Source organism: Xenopus laevis, chromosome 4L, assembly GCF_017654675.1.
Source record: "Xenopus laevis strain J_2021 chromosome 4L, Xenopus_laevis_v10.1, whole genome shotgun sequence".
NCBI lineage: Eukaryota > Metazoa > Chordata > Amphibia > Anura > Pipidae > Xenopus > Xenopus laevis.
The window spans coordinates 105,425,472-105,446,373 of NC_054377.1; the positions used below are offsets into that span (position 1 = coordinate 105,425,472).

General features: G+C 37.2%; 1 protein-coding gene across 1 annotated transcript; it reads left to right on the forward strand.

Moving 5' to 3' along the window:
- Positions 1-1,362: 1,362 nt before the first annotated feature.
- On the forward strand, positions 1,363-17,779 carry vcam1.L (vascular cell adhesion molecule 1 L homeolog). Its single transcript, XM_041590573.1, has 10 exons — positions 1,363-1,665; positions 2,899-3,180; positions 5,747-6,073; positions 6,748-7,014; positions 9,079-9,333; positions 9,651-9,917; positions 11,986-12,252; positions 14,270-14,536; positions 14,663-14,935; positions 15,317-17,779. Exons 1-10 carry the CDS (start codon positions 1,623-1,625, stop codon positions 15,475-15,477), a joined length of 2,409 nt encoding a protein of 802 aa, XP_041446507.1. The 5' UTR covers positions 1,363-1,622; the 3' UTR covers positions 15,478-17,779.
- The last annotated feature ends 3,123 nt before the right edge of the window (positions 17,780-20,902 follow it).

The following is a 20,902-nucleotide window of genomic DNA, read 5'->3' on the forward strand; positions in this document are numbered from 1 at the left end:
AGGTGGGTATGTACAATATGTTCTGTGCATAATAGGTACAACAACTGATTTGTATGTAATACAGGCACACACCTTACTGCTTTGTGTATAATACATATGCATCACTACTCTGTGGATAATACAGATATACATCCTTCTCTAAGCATAATACAACTAAAAAGACCATTTAAAGGAGTAGTCTACTTTAAGTGAACTTTTAGTATGTTATAGAATGGTCTATTCTTAGCAACTTTTCAGATGGTCTTAATTTGTACCTTTTAATAGTTTCTGAATTATTTGCCTCACCCTTCTGGCTTTTCCAGCTGCCAATTTAAAATCCTTTCTGGTTTTTAGGGGAGGTCACTGACCCCTGCAGCCAAAGAAAATATTGCTCCATGAGGCTTCAATTGTTAGACTTCATTGTTACTTTTATTGACATGTCTGTCTATCTAGGACCCCCCACTTTGTCTTTCCACCCACTTTTAAACCCAAAAATGGGATCTCTTATCCAGAAACCTGTTATCCAGAAAGCTCCGAATTACAGGAAGGCCATCTCCCAAAGAGATAATTCTAACCTTAATTTCATTTTTCTCTTTAATATTAAAAAACAATACTTTGAACTTGATCCAAACTAAGATAACCCCAGGTCCCGAGCATTCTGGATAACAGCTCCCATACCTGCACCTCTTGGTATACTGGGGCCCCTGACTTGAGTGCCTTCTGTACTCCCCTGATGGCAGCCCTGCTTGTAACTTTGATTCATAACGTTGTACCTGTGTATAACCTTGATTGATGTAATTCTCTGAATAGCACACTGTTAGTTTAAATAGGCAGTGTATTCCCTGTTCAAGGTAAGATTAATATACAGGCTTGTGATAAATATAATTGTTTCTTATTGTTTAAATTAATGATTATTTATGTTACTGTCCCTCAGCACCACACCACCTGTCCTGATCAACCATATTTGTACTAAAATGAGCATTATGTGCCAGTCATATATGATATAGTTATTGGTCATTTTGTTTTATACCCTCGACAGAGGTGAGAGAGGGGGCATTAAAAATTGATTTCTGGTCACAAGCTCATGATACTCATCTGGAGGGGACATTTATGCTGAACAAATACCCAGGGATTGAGAAAGAAACCCAAATGAGCTTCAGATTCTGTTCACTGTTTATGCTAATACAGGTCATTTTCCATGTATCCATCTTCTGCAGATTAGTACAGGCTTCGTACATTGGTTTTTCACAGTCACATATTAAAGTTGTGTACAGTTTAAATATGAATGGCTGCATACATAGAAAGCACAATAGCTGTGGTGCCGATAAAAGTTAAAGATAATTACTAAAATTGCACTTCTGTACAGCAGAGGGCAGTAACGTGACTCCCAGTGTCGTAAGTGTGACTTTCCTGAGTGGAATCTCCCTTCACATCTGCTACCTTATAAAAGAGGGGGAGATGTGTCTCAGTAGATACAGGCATTTCTGTTAGCTGAGCTCTCACAGGCTAGACAGAACATAACTGGGACTTACAACCACAATTTTTATTTCATCTTGGAAGCTGGGCACCAAGAAGAAGATTTTTCTTTGCACTGAACACTTCATTACGATACAGCCACCTCTCACCTACACCAAGGATTCCAAATGGAGCCCATGACTGTCTTTGTGATGGCACTCTTCATTTCAAGTAAGGGAAGCTATTTCTGTGTAATTATTTTGGCTATTGTTGTTGTCTGTAGGGAACGTGTACATAACTGTAATAGCATCTACACAAGTTCTTATAAATTTCATTCGAATAAACAATTTAGAACATTATTCACATTTATGTTCACCATTTATAGCATTATTTCACGTATCTATAGATCGCAACATATTATTCTGGACTGTATTCAACATACAGGCTGTTATATTGAATTGTTAGATATTTTACCTGTTAATTCATTACATACTATGGGCAGATTCAGTTGTGGCAATGACATTGTTTGGGTTGCATCTTAAAGAATAATGCTATAAACAGAGGCACTTCTTTATAGGCTGCTTCAGAGTGTAATAGCAATAGAAACAAACTCTAATGCAGCTTGCTAGATTTTTTTTTCTAGGTTTTTGTTTTTAGCAATTTGTAGTTGTCATTTTCAAAAAATGCAAATTTACAATTCTTGAATACAGAAGCAATGGATCATATCTTTATCTTTGGATTTGAGCATTTAATACTATATAGGAGTGCCTCATTTTTAAGTTATTTCTATAGTTTCTATGAAATGTATAGAATGAGGCTATAGCCAATATAGCCAGTGGCTTTGCATATTTAGATTTATACCTAGAGACGGGAGTTGCATTACTGGAAACTTTAGCAGAGGCATTCCTCGCTGACTGACTGGTAAAGCAGCACCTCCTCTAATATGGTACAGTTGAAGTCTATGGAAAAAGTCTCATGTGGGGCAAGATATATGGCAACTCACATATAAGTGAAAATTTGCAAAGGAAGATTGTCCTGTGGCTGCAATAACCTATACTTCACTTTAATGCAATGTAAATGTAGAAGGTGTAGGTATAATTTCCCTAAATTGAGAAGGTGCAATTAATGAGTAACTGAATAAAAAAATGAAGCTATATTTACACAAAATATAATGTTTATATAAAATGTCCCTGGTTTTTATATCTGACCAATTGCAATGATCATATAGCCAGAATGGGTTCTACATATATGATCAGTGAGTTCCCTTATTCCCTATTGTATTCATTTTCTTAGTAACAAAGTTTCCGATGTCAGTGATTAAATTTTTGCCAATTATAATCAGGTAAATAAGTGCAATACACCTCCCAGTATTCACCAATGGCAAATGTGGGAGCAATGGAATGAATGTTTTCCCTGTTATAATGTTTCTAATTAGTCTTTCTTGTTTTTTTTTCTCTCCAAAAGTCTCCCAGGCTGATTTTCACATGTCCCTGAAACCCCCACAGAGGGTGATCTCTCTCCAGATTGGGGAGACATTTGAATTCTTATGTGAAGCATTTGACTGTCCCAATCCCACTTTTACTTGGGCTAGCCTGATGGATAAAACATTGAGTGGCACTGTAAACACAGAAGGCAGCAGGTCTATCCTAACCATGCAGGTCAGCGCTGAGAGTGAAGGCAGTTACCTGTGTAAAGTCTTCTGCAATCAACACAAAGAAGAAAAAAGTTTCACAATCAGCGTCTACTGTAAGTCTGTACCATCATGTACAAACCATACATTGATTAGTGACTAATCATTTAAAGTATTTTTTTTTTATTTCTATTGATCCAGATATTACACCATCATTAATCTTCATGTTTAAATAGGTGATTTAGATCTATATTCAATATAAGTACAATAGGTATGGATTATGTTAAAAAAAACATGTTCTGCATATATTGCTTTATGTTCTTGACACATGTAAGCTTGAAATCATGTCAGTATTGTAGGGGCCAACCAAAGGTGTAGCAATAATGGCAGCAGCCCCAGGGGTTACAGTTAACTGATTCCCAGTGCTAATATACCTGTGGGAAACAAATCATCTTCCCTAATGTTTGGAACCTGGGGGGGGGCCCTAAAAATATCTTGCTGTGGACCCCAGGAACTATGTGGATTGTGGTTCAGCCACAATATTGAAAATGAATCAGATATCTTAATGATCAATCAATTTGGAAAATGGAGAAGGTTACTGATCAATCAGACTTGTTCTTTTGGCAGCTCACCAGCAGCCGTTTAATGTTGAATTTTTGTTCTGAGGAAAACAGTATCTTGAGGTTTAAGAGCACAAACCTCAGTGCTAAAGAAGGTGCTACACATATGAGAAAAGAAGGGCTGAGAAAGTTCTCAGGCTCAGTGCTGAGTTCTGTTTCACACATACTATGTGTTATTTTTTATTCTTGTCACGTTTTGGCTGTAGTACTTCTGTGCATCATAAGAAGAAAGACTTGGGTATGTGGTTACAAAAAAAACGACTTTCTGCAAGCCTAACCCCTGGGTCCGCTTTGCACTGTAGGGTGTCTGGACATGAGATCAAGCAATGTAAAAATTGGGATGTTCAAACAGCAGCCGTCAAACTTTTAAAGAACTACATTTCTTAACCGCACCCAGCTGCTTTTCCCAGGCAGTGGGGTACTGGAATCTCTAAAGCAACAGCTTGTTGGGTGAATGTTGGACATGCCTGACAAATATTAAGGTCCTAAGCATTCTCTTGGGATTTTTTTGCATAAGGTGTTACTGAAACTAGTGAAACACAGTTAAAGGCATTACAGATCCCAATAAAACAGTTGCCATGAGTATGTATGACAAAGGGGCGCAGACAAGGGCAGATTTACTAAGCTCTAGTGAATAGTTCGAATAACAAAATATTCGAATTTCGAAGTATTTTTTTGGGTATTTCGACCTTCGAATTGGTCAAATTTGATCGAAACAAATGATTCGAACGATTCAAAGTAAAAATCATTCGACCATTCGATAATCAAAGTACTGTCTCTTTAAAAAAAACCTTTGACTTCATACTTCGCCAGATTAAAGCTACAGAAGTGCAATGTTAGCCTATGGGGACCTTCCCCAGCACTTTTCTACGTTTTTATTGATCTAATAAAAATCCTTAGATCAATCGCTTAAAATCGCTCTAATCGTTCGATTCGAACGATTTTTATTCGATCTAAGCTTTTGTGCTAAATTCGATATTCAAATTCGAAGGATTTTACTTCGAGGGTCGAATTTGAGGGTTTTTGAACCCTCAAAATTCGACCCTTGATAAATCTGCCCCGTATTGTCCTGCAAGGGAACACATCACACTAGGAGAGTGTTGCAGAGTACTTTTCTGTAACTTCTCTGTGACCTTTAATTACACGGCACTGACTTAATTTTAAAAAAAGAACAGGAAATTAAGCACAAAGGAAAAATTATTTATTTAAGTAATTTGCAGATTGGGAATGGCATTGCTAGGGATAAGGAATTTCCAGATAAAATTAATGTCATTTCTAAAAAATATTTAATCTCTAATTTTATCTTTTAGGAAGGTTTCTAACCAAGCCCCATTTCCTCTCAGAACCCAGAACAAATGCTCTAGACTTGTTTATTGAATAAAAATGCTGACCCAAACTGTACATTAAAGTAGCAGCTACTGGGTGCTGTATGGGCTGGGTGTGGGTAACATATGATATGGGTTATCAGCACAGGATTACCACGCTTGCACACCCTGGCTCTCCACAATAAGATGACCCGGTGCACGGTGATGGAGGCCTCGGCAACCTCAACAATACGAATGAAGGAAGAATTCACTGGCACACGAGGGTTCTTTCAAGCAGGTACAAGCCCTTGCTACATTTTATTTGCAGAGGTGCAACGTTTCGGGGTAAACCCCTTTATCAAGCATGCTTGATAAAGGGGTTTACCCCGAAACGTTGCACCTCTGCAAATAAAATGTAGCAAGGGCTTGTACCTGCTTGAACGAACCCTCGTGTGCCAGTGAATTCTTCCTTCATGGGTTATCAGCTCCACATGTTTAAGACCAAGCGAGCCATCGTACTGCAGAACCCAGCAGAATGCTTATTAGGGCTGGGAACATTAATTTTTTACATCCCTGTATAAGCGATTACTGTAAATATGTAACATTTATGGGCCCAACAGATGCGATTGTATAAGAGGTTTTCTAAAATTATAGTATTGCTCCCATTGATGTTGCAAAGGCTTTTGAAGTTTCATAGCAGTTTTATTTCAATGTTTGGATTTTCAGTATAACACAAGCTATTTAATGCTTTATTGCAGCTTTCCCAAGTGAACCTGTTCTACACATCTCATCTCTTGTGGCTGAGGTTCAGTCCAATATCATCTGCACAGTCCCTCTTGTGTACCCTTCTGAAATGCTGAGTTTGAGTTTACTGAAGAACAAAGAAGTGGTGTCAGAATATGACTCATCTATGGAGATAGCTCAAGATGGGGGATTCCAGTTAAGAAATGCTAGCCTATCATATGCCTGGATACCTCATGTGGAAGATGAAGGCTCGGTAATTGAGTGTGAGGCAGAAATGTCATTTGTGGATGACGAAATCAAACCAATAACCAGATCTACAAATGTGACTCTCAGTGTTGCCTGTAAGTAGTATCTCATCTCAGAGCCGCCAATCTTTATCTTTTGTGCATGTGGGTCAAATCCGCTGACGCTCCAACGAGACTTACCCAGTCTTGTGTGTTGTTAATGTTGAGTCTGTCCCAGTTTTCCCCTACAGATATTTTTTTATATATGATATCTTCATGGTTTTCACAATTATCCATATCATTTTGGTTCATTTCATTTGTCTCATGTAGACTTCTTGTTTATGGAAAATTAACACATCCCCCAATCAACCTTCCCATCTCTTCTAAATGGGGATGAGCCATATTTCTGAAGCAGGTAAAAAAGTGGGAAAAACACAGAGCCCTTCACTTTCACTGCAATGTAATCAAAAAAATGTTAATTGGCTGCCACATGCCTCTGGACTGGGAATAACATTTGTATACATTTTACATATACCAGTAGTGGCCTATGTGGTGTCAGATATCACATATCCCTATGTACTTGAACTGTTTGCATTGGGTACTGTTTGTGCAATTAGATCTTTGGAGGCTCATGTCAAATTCTTATGTAGCATTTTGCAAATGCTTGTAAATTGGGTGGTATGTCTAGTGTAATATCCAGTGTGTCGTGGCTATAGATGTAGCAGCATTTGTCCTTATTCTGTGAACCTTATAAAGCTTCTTAGAACTGAAATCTAACTTACTTTTTTCAGACCCTCCTCCGAATCCCAATATTACTGTCCAACCGTCCAAAAGTGTTCAAGCTGGTAAAGATATATCTCTGTATTGCTCGGCTGAAAGTCGGCCCCAGGCAACTGTGAGGTGGGTGAAGGAGTCTGGGAATGTGGAGAATGAGTTACCATCAGAAAATGGGCACCTGGGATTAACTGAAGTAAAGCCACAAGAATCTGGGAAGTACATCTGCTATGCAGAGAATGAAGCTGGGAGAAAATCTGCCTCTGTAGTGATCACTGTACAAGGTATTACTCCCTGTGTAAAATATCATATTGGCTAGAATAACAGACTTTTTTGTTAGCATTATACTCCTTTCATGTTTAAAGGGGTTCTCCACCTTTAAATACATTTTTAGTATGATGTAGAGAGTGATATTCTGAGACAATATGTACCTGGTGTTTATTTTTTATCATTTGTGGGTTTTCAGTTTAGCTTGGAGACTGGGATATAAATAGGAGAGGTCAGAATAGAAAGATGAGTTATAAAAAGTAGCATTAACAATACATTTATAGTATTAGTTTTTAGATGGTGTCAGATGGGCTCAGTAAAAAAAAAGTAAGAAGAAAATGGCAAAAAATGTAAACATTATAAAAAAAAGAAATAAATGAAGGCTAATTGAAACTTTGCTTAGAATTAGTCATTCTATAAGATTCTAAAAATTAAGTGTAATACTCTTCTACATATTAAATATTGTAACAATCCAGATTACCTCATAAACATTAACACAATAAATGTACATGGCTACAATACAAAGGGCTAATGGAAAATGCTAATAATGTCCCTTTTGCACAAAAATATTGTTATGGCCACAAGAAGCTCCCCATGCATAGAACTAGTGGAAAAAATAATAATTCACAGAAACACATAAAAAACACTTTCAGCACAGCTAAACTAAAGGTGCAATAAATGACTGCACAGTACTTAAGTGTAAGTAGAATCACATGCAATTGACAAGTGTTTAAGTGCACGCCCATGCCCCAACTGAGTGCTGTGATTATGCTAGAGCTTTGGGGAAATGGTGCACTGTGGATAAAACATGATATATTGGCCAATTCTTTTGCTAAGGTTAGTAAATGGGTCCTACTTTCTTGGAACTCATATGTACCAAATGGAAAACACATATTACATTAAAGTGCAACTCATGATTATATTGTTCCAAACAATATGTGCAAAAAAGTAATTACTTCTATCAACTAGTTAATGCTCCTATTACCATTTATACCTGTAACAGTTCAGTATATATATATATATATATATATATAATCCAACAATCCAAATGGAGTGGAGATTAACCCTGGTCTGTGACCTAGTCCAAAGGACAAATTATATATCAATCAAAAAAGTCCAGACAACTTGCTTTGTGATCAAGAAAAAACTTTTATCAAGCAAGTGTTTAAGTACAACGTTTCGAAGCTCCCGCTTCTTTATCAAGCAATACAGATTACAATGACATCATATCATTTTAAAGCCATGTGTATAGACCACACCCATCAAGTGGGATGTGGTTTGTCATGTGTTACCAAACGACCAATAGGTATACATATAATTTCGGTATTCTAACAGTGTCTATTAAGGCAATGATAGCATGCAAAGATTAAAGTAACAATATGCAGCTACGTACAATAAGTTATAAGTAATCATGATGTCATATTCAATTAGACCCAACAATCCACTAGTAATGTGTTACAAACATATCTTTTAATCACATGAAAGCATACAGGTCATATTCTCTGTTAAGACCTTTAGGGGACATTGTTTGCAATGTATGTATCCAAAATTTTTCTCTTTTTTGGAGTTGCAGGAGTCTATTGCCCCCCCGACGTGGGGGGGCAATAGACTCCAATACAAGAAATCTGAGGGTTGCCACAGAGTGTCGTGCAGAGTGGAAATGGGCTGGCACTGGCAGTTTCAATACCTCCTTTCTGATCGTAGATTTATGCTGACTAATGCGATCCCGTATTGGTTGGACCGTCTCCCCAATGTATGCAAGCCCGCAAGGGCACTTAAGCATGTAGACTACAAAATCCGTGTCACATGTGAAGTGGCCACGTAAATCAAACTTTTTTCCTGAGTGTGGATGGGTAAAAGCATTAGTGCGTATATATATATATATATATATATATATATATCCTCCTACTGTCTTTTTTATGCTTCCAAAGCAAAACAGTGCATGTAACTCCCTCTAAGAATGCTGTTTGAGAGCTGGAGGTTGGTTAATATCTTGCCAAACATTTATTCATAAGAGTTAGTTGCCCTTGTATACGCTACTCTCCATCTTGCTTATACTACCTCTATTTTTTATTTCATAGGTGTGCCAAGTGAACCTGAGATTTCCATCCTACCAGCAACTACAGTGATTCAGGGGCAAGCAGTTACAATTAAATGTGTGGGGCATATTAGTGACATTAATACTCAGGTGACTTTGTGGAAAGAAACCCTTATGCTGAGCAAAGAGGGGATTGTGCATATAGAGAGAGCAGATCCCATGGATACAGCAATGTACAAGTGCAAAGCATCAAATCAATATGGAGAAAGAGAGGCAATGGAATCTCTGACTGTCCAATGTAAGTGTTTTGTGATATAAGGGTACATGGCCAATGACACAAAGTATATAGGTTATAGTATAATAACGTAAAGAAATGTAAAGTAAAACTTCCACTACTTCTCATATACAGAATATCCACAAGACATGAAATAGACATATATAGCATGTCAATGCATTTTCATATGTTTCCTATATCATGAGGCTTTTTCAGGTCACAAGCAGAATAGGCACACACTTGCAGTTTATATTATTGCCTGTTTGCAAGCATCAGATTAATTAAACATCCTTATGTATTTGATTTCTCTACATTTATATGTGTCCATTTAAACTCAACAGTTCCACCTAAAAACACAAGACTCACCATTACACCCTCCGAGCTGGTGAGAGAAGGGGATCAAGTAATTATCCAATGTACGTCCGAAGCATTTCCTACCCCCACATTGATCCTTAAGGAAAAGACAGAACATGGTGAGGTGGAGCTGGAAACTACAAGAGGGATGTCCGTTATCACCTCTGCCACAGTGGAGCATTCAGGAACATATACCTGCAAATCCATTAACCCAGTTGGAAATGAAGTGGCAGAGCTCAGTCTGAGTGTGCAAGGTAGGAGATTAATTACAGCAATACAAAGTATTTATTAAAAAGCCAGCAACATCAAAAATGTTTGTATATATATATATATATTATGTACAAGCTGATTCACGTACAATCACTTTATTTCCAATGTAGTACCTCCACAAAATACCACAGTTCTGGTAAAGCCATCCAAAAATTATTTGAACAATTCAAAGTAAAAATCGTTCGACCATTCGATAATTAAAGTACTGCCTCTTTAAAAAAAACTTTGACTTCATACTTCGCCAGATTAAAGCTACAAAAGCGCAATGTTAGCCTATGGGGACCTTCCCCAGCACTGTACAAGGTATTACTCCCTGTGTAAAATATCATATTGGCTAGAATAACAGACTTTTTTGTTAGCATTATATTCCTTTCATGTTTAAAGGGGTTCTTCACCTTTAAATAAATTTTTAGTATGATGTAGAGAGTGATATTCTGAGACAATATGTAACTGGTGTTTATTTTTTATTATTCGTGGGTTTTCAGTTTAGCTTGGAGACCGGAATATAAATAGGAGAGGTCAGAATAGAAAGATGAGTAATAAAAACAATACATTTGTTGTATCCTTACGGAGTATTAGTTTTTAGATGGTGTCAGATGGGCTCAGTTAAAAAAGAGTAAGAAGAAGATGGCAAAAAATTCAAACATTATAAAAAAAAAGAAAAAAATGAAGCCTTATTAAAACTTTGTTTAGAATTAGTCATTCTATAAGATTCTAGAAATTAACGTAAAGTTGACCCACCCCTTTAAGTGTAATACTCTTCTACATATTAAATATTGTAACAATCCAGATTACCTCATAAACATTAATACAATAAATGTACATGGCTACAATACAAAGGGCTAATAGAAAATGCTAATAATGTCCCTTTTGCACAAAAATATTGTTATAACCACAAGAAGCTCCCCATGCATAGAACTAGTGGAAAAAATAATAATTCAAAGAAACACATAAAAAACACTTTCAGCACAGCTAAACTTAGGGCTCTTACACACGGCCGTTCCGACCTGCGCTCCCCTGCGTTCCGTTTTTTGGCGTTCAGCCGCAGGGGAGCGCAGGAATAGACGCAAGTCATTATTTGAAATGGGGCTGTACTCACTCAGGCGCGTGTAGGCGCCGAACGCAGGTTCAGACGCAACATGCTGCATTTTTCCTGCGTTCGGCGCCTACACGCGCCTGAGTGAGTACAGCCCCATTTCAAATAATGACTTGCGTCTATTCCTGCGCTCCCCTGCGGCTGAACGCCAAAAAACGGAACGCAGGGGAGCGCAGGTCGGAACGGCCGTGTGTAAGAGCCCTAAAGGTGCAATAAATGACTGCACAGTACTTAAGTGTAAGTAGAATCACATGCAATTGACAAGTGTTTAAGTGCACGCCCATGCCCCAACTGAGTGCTGTGATTATGCTAGAGCTTTGGGGAAATGGTGCACTGTGGGTAAAACACCTGATATATTGGCCAATTCTTTTGCTAACGTTAGTAAATGGGTCCTACTTTCTTGGAACTCCTATGTACCAAATGGAAAACACATATTACATTAAAGTGCACTGCAACGCATGATTTTATTATACCAAACAATATGTGCATACAGTTATTACTTCTATCAACTAGTTAATGCTCCTATTACCATTTATACCTGTAACAGTTCAGTATATATATATATATATATATATATATATATATATATATATATATATATATATATATATCTATATATATATATATATATATATATATATATATATATATATATATATAAGGGTACATGGCCAATGACACCAAGTATATAGGTTATAGTATAATAAAGTAAAGATATGTAAAGTAAAACATCCACTACTTCTCATATTCAGAATATCCACAAGACATGAAATAAACATATAGAGCATGTCCATGCATTTTCATGTTTCCTATTTCATGAGGCTTTTTCAGGTCACAAGCAGAATAGGCACACACTTGCAGTTTATATTATTGCCTCTTTGCAAGCATCAGATTAATTAAATATCCTTATGTATTTGATTTCTCTACATTTATATGTGTCCATTTAAACTCAACAGTTCCACCTAAAAACACAAGACTCACCATTACACCCTCCGAGCTGGTGAGAGAAGGGGATCAAGTAATTATCCAATGTACGTCCGAAGCATTTCCTACCCCCACATTGATCCTTAAGGAAAAGACAGAACATGGTGAGGTGGAGCTGGAAACTACAAGAGGGATGTACATTATCACCTCTGCCACAGTGGAGCATTCAGGAACATATACCTGCAAATCCATTAACCCAGTTGGAAATGAAGTGGCAGAGCTCAGTCTGAGTGTGCAAGGTAGGAGATTCATTACAGCAATACAAAGTATTTATTAAAAAGCCAGCAACATCAAAAATGTTTGCATATATATATATATATATTATGTACAAGCTGATTCACGTACAATCACTTTATTTCCAATGTAGTACCTCCACAAAATACCACAGTTCTGGTAAAGCCATCCAAAAATGATTTGAACAATTCAAAGTAAAAATCGTTCGACCATTCGATAATTAAAGTACTGCCTCTTTAAAAAAAACTTTGACTTCATACTTCGCCAGATTAAAGCTACAAAAGCGCAATGTTAGCCTATGGGGACCTTTCCCAGCACTGTACAAGGTATTACTCCCTGTGTAAAATATCATATTGGCTAGAATAACAGACTTTTTTGTTAGCATTATATTCCTTTCATGTTTAAAGGGGTTCTTCACCTTTAAATAAATTTTTAGTATGATGTAGAGAGTGATATTCTGAGACAATATGTAACTGGTGTTTATTTTTTATTATTTGTGGGTTTTCAGTTTAGCTTGGAGACCGGAATATAAATAGGAGAGGTCAGAAATAGAAAGATGAGTAATAAAAACAATACATTTGTTGTATCCTTACGGAGTATTAGTTTTTAGATGGTGTCAGATGGGCTCAGTTAAAAAAGAGTAAGAAGAAGATGGCAAAAAATTCAAACATTATAAAAAAAAAAGAAAAAAATGAAGCCTTATTAAAACTTTGTTTAGCATTAGTCATTCTATAAGATTCTAGAAATTAACGTAAAGTTGACCCACCCCTTTAAGTGTAATACTCTTCTACATATTAAATATTGTAACAATCCAGATTACCTCATAAACATTAATACAATAAATGTACATGGCTACAATACAAAGGGCTAATAGAAAATGCTAATAATGTCCCTTTTGCACAAAAATATTGTTATAACCACAAGAAGCTCCCCATGCATAGAACTAGTGGAAAAAATAATAATTCAAAGAAACACATAAAAAACACTTTCAGCACAGCTAAACTTAGGGCTCTTACACACGGCCGTTCCGACCTGCGCTCCCTGCGTTCCGTTTTTTGGCGTTCAGCCGCAGGGGAGCGCAGGAATAGACGCAAGTCATTATTTGAAATGGGGCTGTACTCACTCAGGCGCGTGTAGGCGCCGAACGCAGGTTCAGACGCAACATGCTGCATTTTTCCTGCGTTCGGCGCCTACACGCGCCTGAGTGAGTACAGCCCCATTTCAAATAATGACTTGCGTCTATTCCTGCGCTCCCCTGCGGCTGAACGCCAAAAAACGGAACGCAGGGGAGCGCAGGTCGGAACGGCCGTGTGTAAGAGCCCTAAAGGTGCAATAAATGACTGCACAGTACTTAAGTGTAAGTAGAATCACATGCAATTGACAAGTGTTTAAGTGCACGCCCATGCCCCAACTGAGTGCTGTGATTATGCTAGAGCTTTGGGGAAATGGTGCACTGTGGGTAAAACACCTGATATATTGGCCAATTCTTTTGCTAACGTTAGTAAATGGGTCCTACTTTCTTGGAACTCCTATGTACCAAATGGAAAACACATATTACATTAAAGTGCACTGCAACGCATGATTTTATTATACCAAACAATATGTGCATACAGTTATTACTTCTATCAACTAGTTAATGCTCCTATTACCATTTATACCTGTAACAGTTCAGTATATATATATATATATATATATATATATATATATATATATATATATATATAAGGGTACATGGCCAATGACACCAAGTATATAGGTTATAGTATAATAAAGTAAAGATATGTAAAGTAAAACATCCACTACTTCTCATATTCAGAATATCCACAAGACATGAAATAAACATATAGAGCATGTCCATGCATTTTCATATGTTTCCTATATCATGAGGCTTTTTCAGGTCACAAGCAGAATAGGCACACACTTGCAGTTTATATTCTTGCCTGTTTGCAAGCATCAGATTAATTAAACATCCTTATGTATTTGATTTCTCTACATTTATATGTGTCCATTTAAACTCAACAGTTCCACCTAAAAACACAAGACTCACCATTACACCCTCCGAGCTGGTGAGAGAAGGGGATCAAGTAATTATCCAATGTACGTCCGAAGCATTTCCTACCCCCACATTGATCCTTAAGGAAAAGACAGAACATGGTGAGGTGGAGCTGGAAACTACAAGAGGGATGTACATTATCACCTCTGCCACAGTGGAGCATTCAGGAACATATACCTGCAAATCCATTAACCCAGTTGGAAATGAAGTGGCAGAGCTCAGTCTGAGTGTGCAAGGTAGGAGATTAATTACAGCAATACAAAGTATTTATTAAAAAGCCAGCAACATCAAAAATGTTTGTATATATATATATATATTATGTACAAGCTGATTCACGTACAATCACTTTATTTCCAATGTAGTACCTCCACAAAATACCACAGTTCTTGTAAAGCCATCCAAAAATGTAATGGAAGGTGACACCGTGACCATCACCTGTGAGACACACAGCTCCCCACTTCCAACAATCCTACTGAAGAAGGTGTGCACCGGCACCGACAGTACAACACAGAGAGAAGCAGAGAACGGCACCTTCACCTTACACAATGTCACACGCAATGACACTGGAACCTATGTGATCAGCATAATTAATGAAGCAGGAAACACCACTGAGGTCATCCAGATCAATGTACAAGGTATTTTACTTAATGTGAAAATGATGTTACCCTGTCAGTGTCACGTTTAAAGGGACCCCATGGGCATAGGTAACAGTATCTTTTGTCAAAGAATGAATATAAAAAAACAAGCAAGCAAGCTCTAAGTAAATGGGTAGAAAAGGAAACTTTTACACCTGTACCTTTCTCAGGAGGGAAAATGTTAAATTGGTTGTGGATCAGTAGTGTCCATTACTTAGAGCATGGTTAAATATTTGGTAAGAAAATAAATATTTGGTTACCCTATGTAGATATTGCTATGGCCTAACAATCTGCAAAATACATTTGCTCTTAAGATATTCTGTTAGCATTATTTATCACAGACGGTACTGACCAATCCTTTGTGCTTTGCTTTTCTTGCAGCTCGATATCAAAGCCCCCAATATAGCTTTGCAACTCCAATCATAGCAACATCCTTATTTGCGGTATCAGCAGCTGTCATCGGACTGATTGTTTATCATATGAAACAAGTACGGCTACAGGGGTCATACAGCTTAGTGAACGCTTTGAGAAGCAGAGTTTGAGCTGAAATCCCAGGTAAAGGTTTTAGCTCCGGTGGTAGCAGTACTAGTAACACCATACTGTCACAGTCTGCAGTCTGGATCCAACGTCTAAGATGAAAACTTACGAATCCAATTTCAGTTTTGAAAACCTGGAATGGAAGAGCAAAGGTTTTCTGAAGCAGCTGGACCACCTGCTTCTGCTGAACAGTTCCACATGCTGAGTAAAAACATTTGCTGAGTAACTGTATAAACTGGCATTGCAAACAGAACCTTTTTTTGTTCACAATGAAATCAAGGCTATCATGCTGTGGGCCGCAGCAAAACTGAACTGAATCAAGGAGGGAAACTGAGACTCAGCATTTTTAAAACTGGAACTGGAAAGAAATAATTGTGTTAAAATCACTGCCATTTGCACTTAGTTTCAACCTGTAGATTTCTGTGTTGTATATATTTTTTTGTTTGAATGTTACAATCTGTTCAAGTGCTACAAGTGTTTTGTAATGTACTTGTAAAATCTTTATCGTTTGTCGTTACCTAAATGTGTTCCATTTCGTGCTCCGAATTTGAATCTCCAAACCCTCCTCTGTGATGGGGCGGCTATTAAAAGGGTCTTTTGTTGAGGTGGTGGAGGGGGGTGGCAGTGCAGTGTGAAAGGTTTTGGAAAGAATAAAACAGAAATTGTCACCACAGAGAAAAAGCGGCAGAGTGTTTAAAAGGATCCTTGAGAGCCGTCTAGATTAGCATAATTGTGATACATTTCTGAGCGTTCCTGAAGGCTTTGTGCTAGCTCACTTATTGTGCTAAAATGCACAAAGGATGCATTATCTTTTATCACAGTTATTACAGATTTGGGATCTATTATCTGGAGGGCCTGTGTTTTTTTTTTTTTTTGATAAGTGGTCATTCCATAATATGGCTCATCACACCTTAAGGCCACTAAAAACATTTAAACTAAACAAACAGTCTTACATTTCAGTCTGAAATGTAAGACTGTTTGTTTGAATAGAACTATTGTATTTTGATGGATTCCAGATAATGGGTTTCCAGATCATAGGACCCAAATCTTTTTATTGGGCCTGATAATTATCTAGTAATTGCCAGACCAGTTTGCCTCATATTAAAGTGGACAGTGTAGACATGGTACTAATTTCACAAATTCTTGCACATAACCCTGGAAATACCGGGACTAGCAAAAGTCTTCATCCAAAACTAGCCAGCGCCAATACACAAATGCTGAGAAGCTGCTGTATGTGCTGTCACTTTCCATTGAGAAACAATTACGATGACTTAAAAATGTTTGTGTGTGTATTGTTCATTATTTATTATTCCATTTACTCTGCAATGTGAAACACTGCAATAGTATACTTTTCTTAAAAGAACTTCTAATCTATAGGGCTACTGTCAGGGGGCACAAGTGAAAAAAATGGTGCCGTGATTTTTTTCCCCCCACAAAACTGCCACTTGACATTGGTAAATAAGCCCTCATTCGTCAATTTTCACACTTATTTGAAACAGATAGACCCCAGGACTTCATGAAAAAAACACAATGCATATCACTGGCCAGCACAAATTATTTTACACACAAATAAATTATGTAAAAGCTGGAATAAAATAATGGCATTTTAAAGCAATCAGTGAAAGAATCTGTTACAAAGAGCCAATCAGTGTATTTGTTTACACCAGACTAATTTATAAAAATGTCTTCATTATTTTAAAGAAACTCCAGACGTTCCATAATCCAGTGAAGTCGGTCTGTTAGCTATGAAGCCTTTATGGCAGCTTCTAATGAACTGTTGTTGGCCAGCAACAGATCTATTGTGTGTAAATGAGACTTTCAATATACAGGTGAAGATATGATATCACATACCTTGCCATACTTTTCCTTATACAAAAAGCACTCTCAGTTCTGTGGCCAACAACCTATGGATTTGATTGGTCTTATGGAAAAAGTAAAAAAAAACAAGTCAGAAGAGTCCGAATTTTTACTATTTCAGAAATTATCAAAGTGCCTGTTACAAAGGACAAATTCAAATACTCTGCATCAGTCATTCTATGTGCTGAAAGATCTAAATAGTCTTGGTTGTATATATTTATGTTATATTCAATAAATTTACTACACCAGATGCCAGACCTTTTATACTGAAATGGTTACACCTTTATTGATACAGTTTGTAGGAGCTTCTACAAGAATGTATTTTTATAACATTATTTGAAACATGAGCACAACTGTATATGATAGGGAAATAAACAAAACGTTGTACATGTGGTTTTTTTATATTATTCTAATGCTGGACATTGCTATAATAAATATGTTTATTTGTAATTTGCTTTTTTTCATTTTTCTATGATACATTTTGAGGTACACAATCCCCTTCCTCAGGCCGGGGCACAAGCAGCTATGATGATAATATGGTTCAATTCACTTTATAAGCTTATACAGGAAATTACTTATAAATTAGAATGGACACACAGTGACATCACATCCATGGTTTCCGAGCAACCGCACACTTACACTAAGCTATGCCAATCACAGCCAGAGTAAACACAAAGGAAAAAAATCCAACCTATTGCAAATTGTCTCAGAATAGCACTCTCTACATCATGCTAAAAGTTAATTTAAAGGTGAACAGCCCCTTAAACCACCAAATCCCATAAGTCGGATGCCTATATAAAGGATACCTATGCATGGATTCCTATATAAGTAGTGGAAGACACTCAAAATCATGGGCATCATGGTAGGCTTTCTGGAAGAGGGGCCGCAACTCAATAGTATCGGAAACACTGGGTGACACGTTGCTGTGCACCTAATCCCCAGTGCTACAGAAGGTGCCTAAGCCTACGTGCACACACTCGCGAAGGATGGGGGGATGCTCACGTATGTAGTATGTGTACAATATCTAGTAAAAGTAAATCTAGAGCAACTGGACTTGCAGAGTAATCATTGAAGACGTTTTTAATACTCATCCGAGCAGCTTCTTCAGTTCAACTGACTTGTGTGGGAAGTCCTTGGCATGTATATAATCCAATCACAGTGGTGCAATGTAACTATTCAGAGAGGTGACAATTGAAACCCACAGAGGTTGTAAATGCTGTGAGTATCACAAGGATGTGTGCTGAGGGCTCAGGGCGGTGCACCTGGGCCACTTCCTAAATGTGGTGAGTGATTACTATACTCTTCTTTGGGGACCACTACTCAACTTTATCATTACTGGGCCCCACCGCAAATTATTTTTTGCCTTAAAGGTTGACCTGTATTAACAATGTTTATTGAAATTGCACATGAATTAGGGCCACGTGGCGCCCCCATACCCCCTGCCCCCCCTGCAGCCACAAGGTCTGCTTCTTCTGTAGTTACACCCCTGATTGTTACCCAGCACCATCTGTGAACTCTTTCTACTATTTTCTTATCTGCAGCTAACGGGTTGCCCAGAGCTTTGTTTATCATCATATTTTGACTTTAGGGCAGCTCCGTTAGATACAAAATAGTACATAGATTTTTTTTTAAAAAATATTTTGGTAACACAAGAGTGCAGTAGTAAACATGTTTACTAGATCTACGCTGCAGGTTTAACTTTTTCTGACCATTGTCACAGGAAAGATACTGTAACTTTAATCATCTCAAACATACAGTGTAATTATCTTCTGTAATTATAGTAGCAAATTAACTCCCCAAAATACAGTGACTCACTAGTATAATAGAGCTTTAAACAAAGCAAATACCCAGTCATCAACAAGATGAGGCAACATCTTAAACAGCTAGGTTTTGATAATATTTCAACTTCAATTATGACACTTTACATTCTTTATAAGAAAGCTACTGTATATAAACAAGATCCTTATAGCCTCTTATACTTATAGCATTGAATTTGGCAGTCATTAATTTGGCATATTAATATCTTCTACAAAATGTTGCACTTACCAGTTACACTCCACTTGTGAATATTTGTCTTGACATTGGAAAGTTCAAGTTATGCCTCAAATGAATGCTACTGGACTCAACCCCCTGTGACAGGATACATCATATGGAGTATAGCCACTAATAAATATAAATAAATATATGCCATATACTGGATGTGTCTCAGTGTCCAAATGGCAATTGTCGGAATTCTTTAAATACAAACAAGAATTGAATTATGTAATGTGTAATATATCACAGGGAGATCAGTAATTAGCTCTTCTTTAGAAATTTCGGCATGTGATACTTCATATTACATAAGAGAGCTTGGTCTTGATAGTCACTAAAATGGGTGACTATCAATTCTCAATAAAATCTAATTCATACATGATCACCTCATATGAAGATTCAACTACTGCTGTAAAGGTACATTTATCATTAGGAACTAAAATTACAGAAGGACTCAAGTCATGTTTTATAACCATCCTAATTTGTTTACTCTAGATTCACCTACCCTCTTTGTTGAAAAGAAGAATGGAACATTGACACCATGCATTGACTATTTGAGAGCTGAATGATATTATTATAAAGAATTGTTACCCACTCCCACTTATCCCTGAACTCCTTGATAGATTATGCTCAGCAAAAATTGCCAAGGAGATGAATGGAGAAACGGCCTTCTGTACTTGCTATACCCTCTGTGAATATTTGGCGATGCCATTTAACCTCGACAATGCTCCTGCCACCTTCCAGCACTTTGTAAATGGTGTTTTGCAAGTCTTATGGGCTATTTTGTAGTGACATTCTTGAACAAAATCTTAATTGCACATCCAAAACAAGTTTGATTCATATTGGAAAAATCACCAATTATATATTAAAACAGAATAATGTGGATTTGAGGTAATACACACTCAGTTTCTAGGATATCTTATCTCCCCAGAACATTAAAAATGAGTGTCTTGGGTTGAACATTAAACATTTTTTGGGCTTTGTAAATTTTTATACGTTTAAATGGATAAATGTGTTGCATCAAGTTAGGGCAGTATGGAAAGGATGACTTTAAAGTAGTTGGCCAGCTTAAATATATTGCAATATATGGACAAACAATCCCTGTTTTGTTTAAAGGGTAAGGCATTTTTCAGAAGCAGGATGCACAAAATGTCTCTGTCTTAAATATATTGATAATGGGTTGAGTGCAGAGGACTCTTGTATGTGTCTATACGTATTTGGTGGCACAGCCTCATTGCACCCCTTCCTAATGTTTTTAAAAAATAGTGGTGAGCACAACTTTCCCGTGTTTGTTATAGTTTATACAGGAGCAGTGACCAGCTCCATGTTGTAGCTCCCACCCTTCCCAGCTATAGTCAGGTGATCCCACTGGTGTCTAATAAAAGGGCAGCCAAGTTTGGGAGTTTTACTTTGAAAGCAGCAAGTAAGTTGCAGGTAAAACTTAGTCCCTTTGTAAAATGTATAATGAAGCAATAGAATTCTTAATGAATCAGATAAAACTGAGCGTAGGACTGGCCAGATATGGGATGACTTTGACGTAGT

What these genes read in the sequence shown, in the direction of transcription:
- vcam1.L (XM_041590573.1), top strand. Translation starts at nt 1,623, where the DNA reads ATGGAGCCCATGACTGTCTTTGTGATGGCACTCTTCATTTCAA. An exon ending in TTTCACAATCAGCGTCTACT is followed by an intron (nt 3,181 to 5,746) that starts GTAAGTCTGTAC and finishes GCTTTATTGCAG; the next exon opens with CTTTCCCAAGTGAACCTGTT. An exon ending in GCTCAGTCTGAGTGTGCAAG is followed by an intron (nt 14,537 to 14,662) that starts GTAGGAGATTAA and finishes TTTCCAATGTAG; the next exon opens with TACCTCCACAAAATACCACA.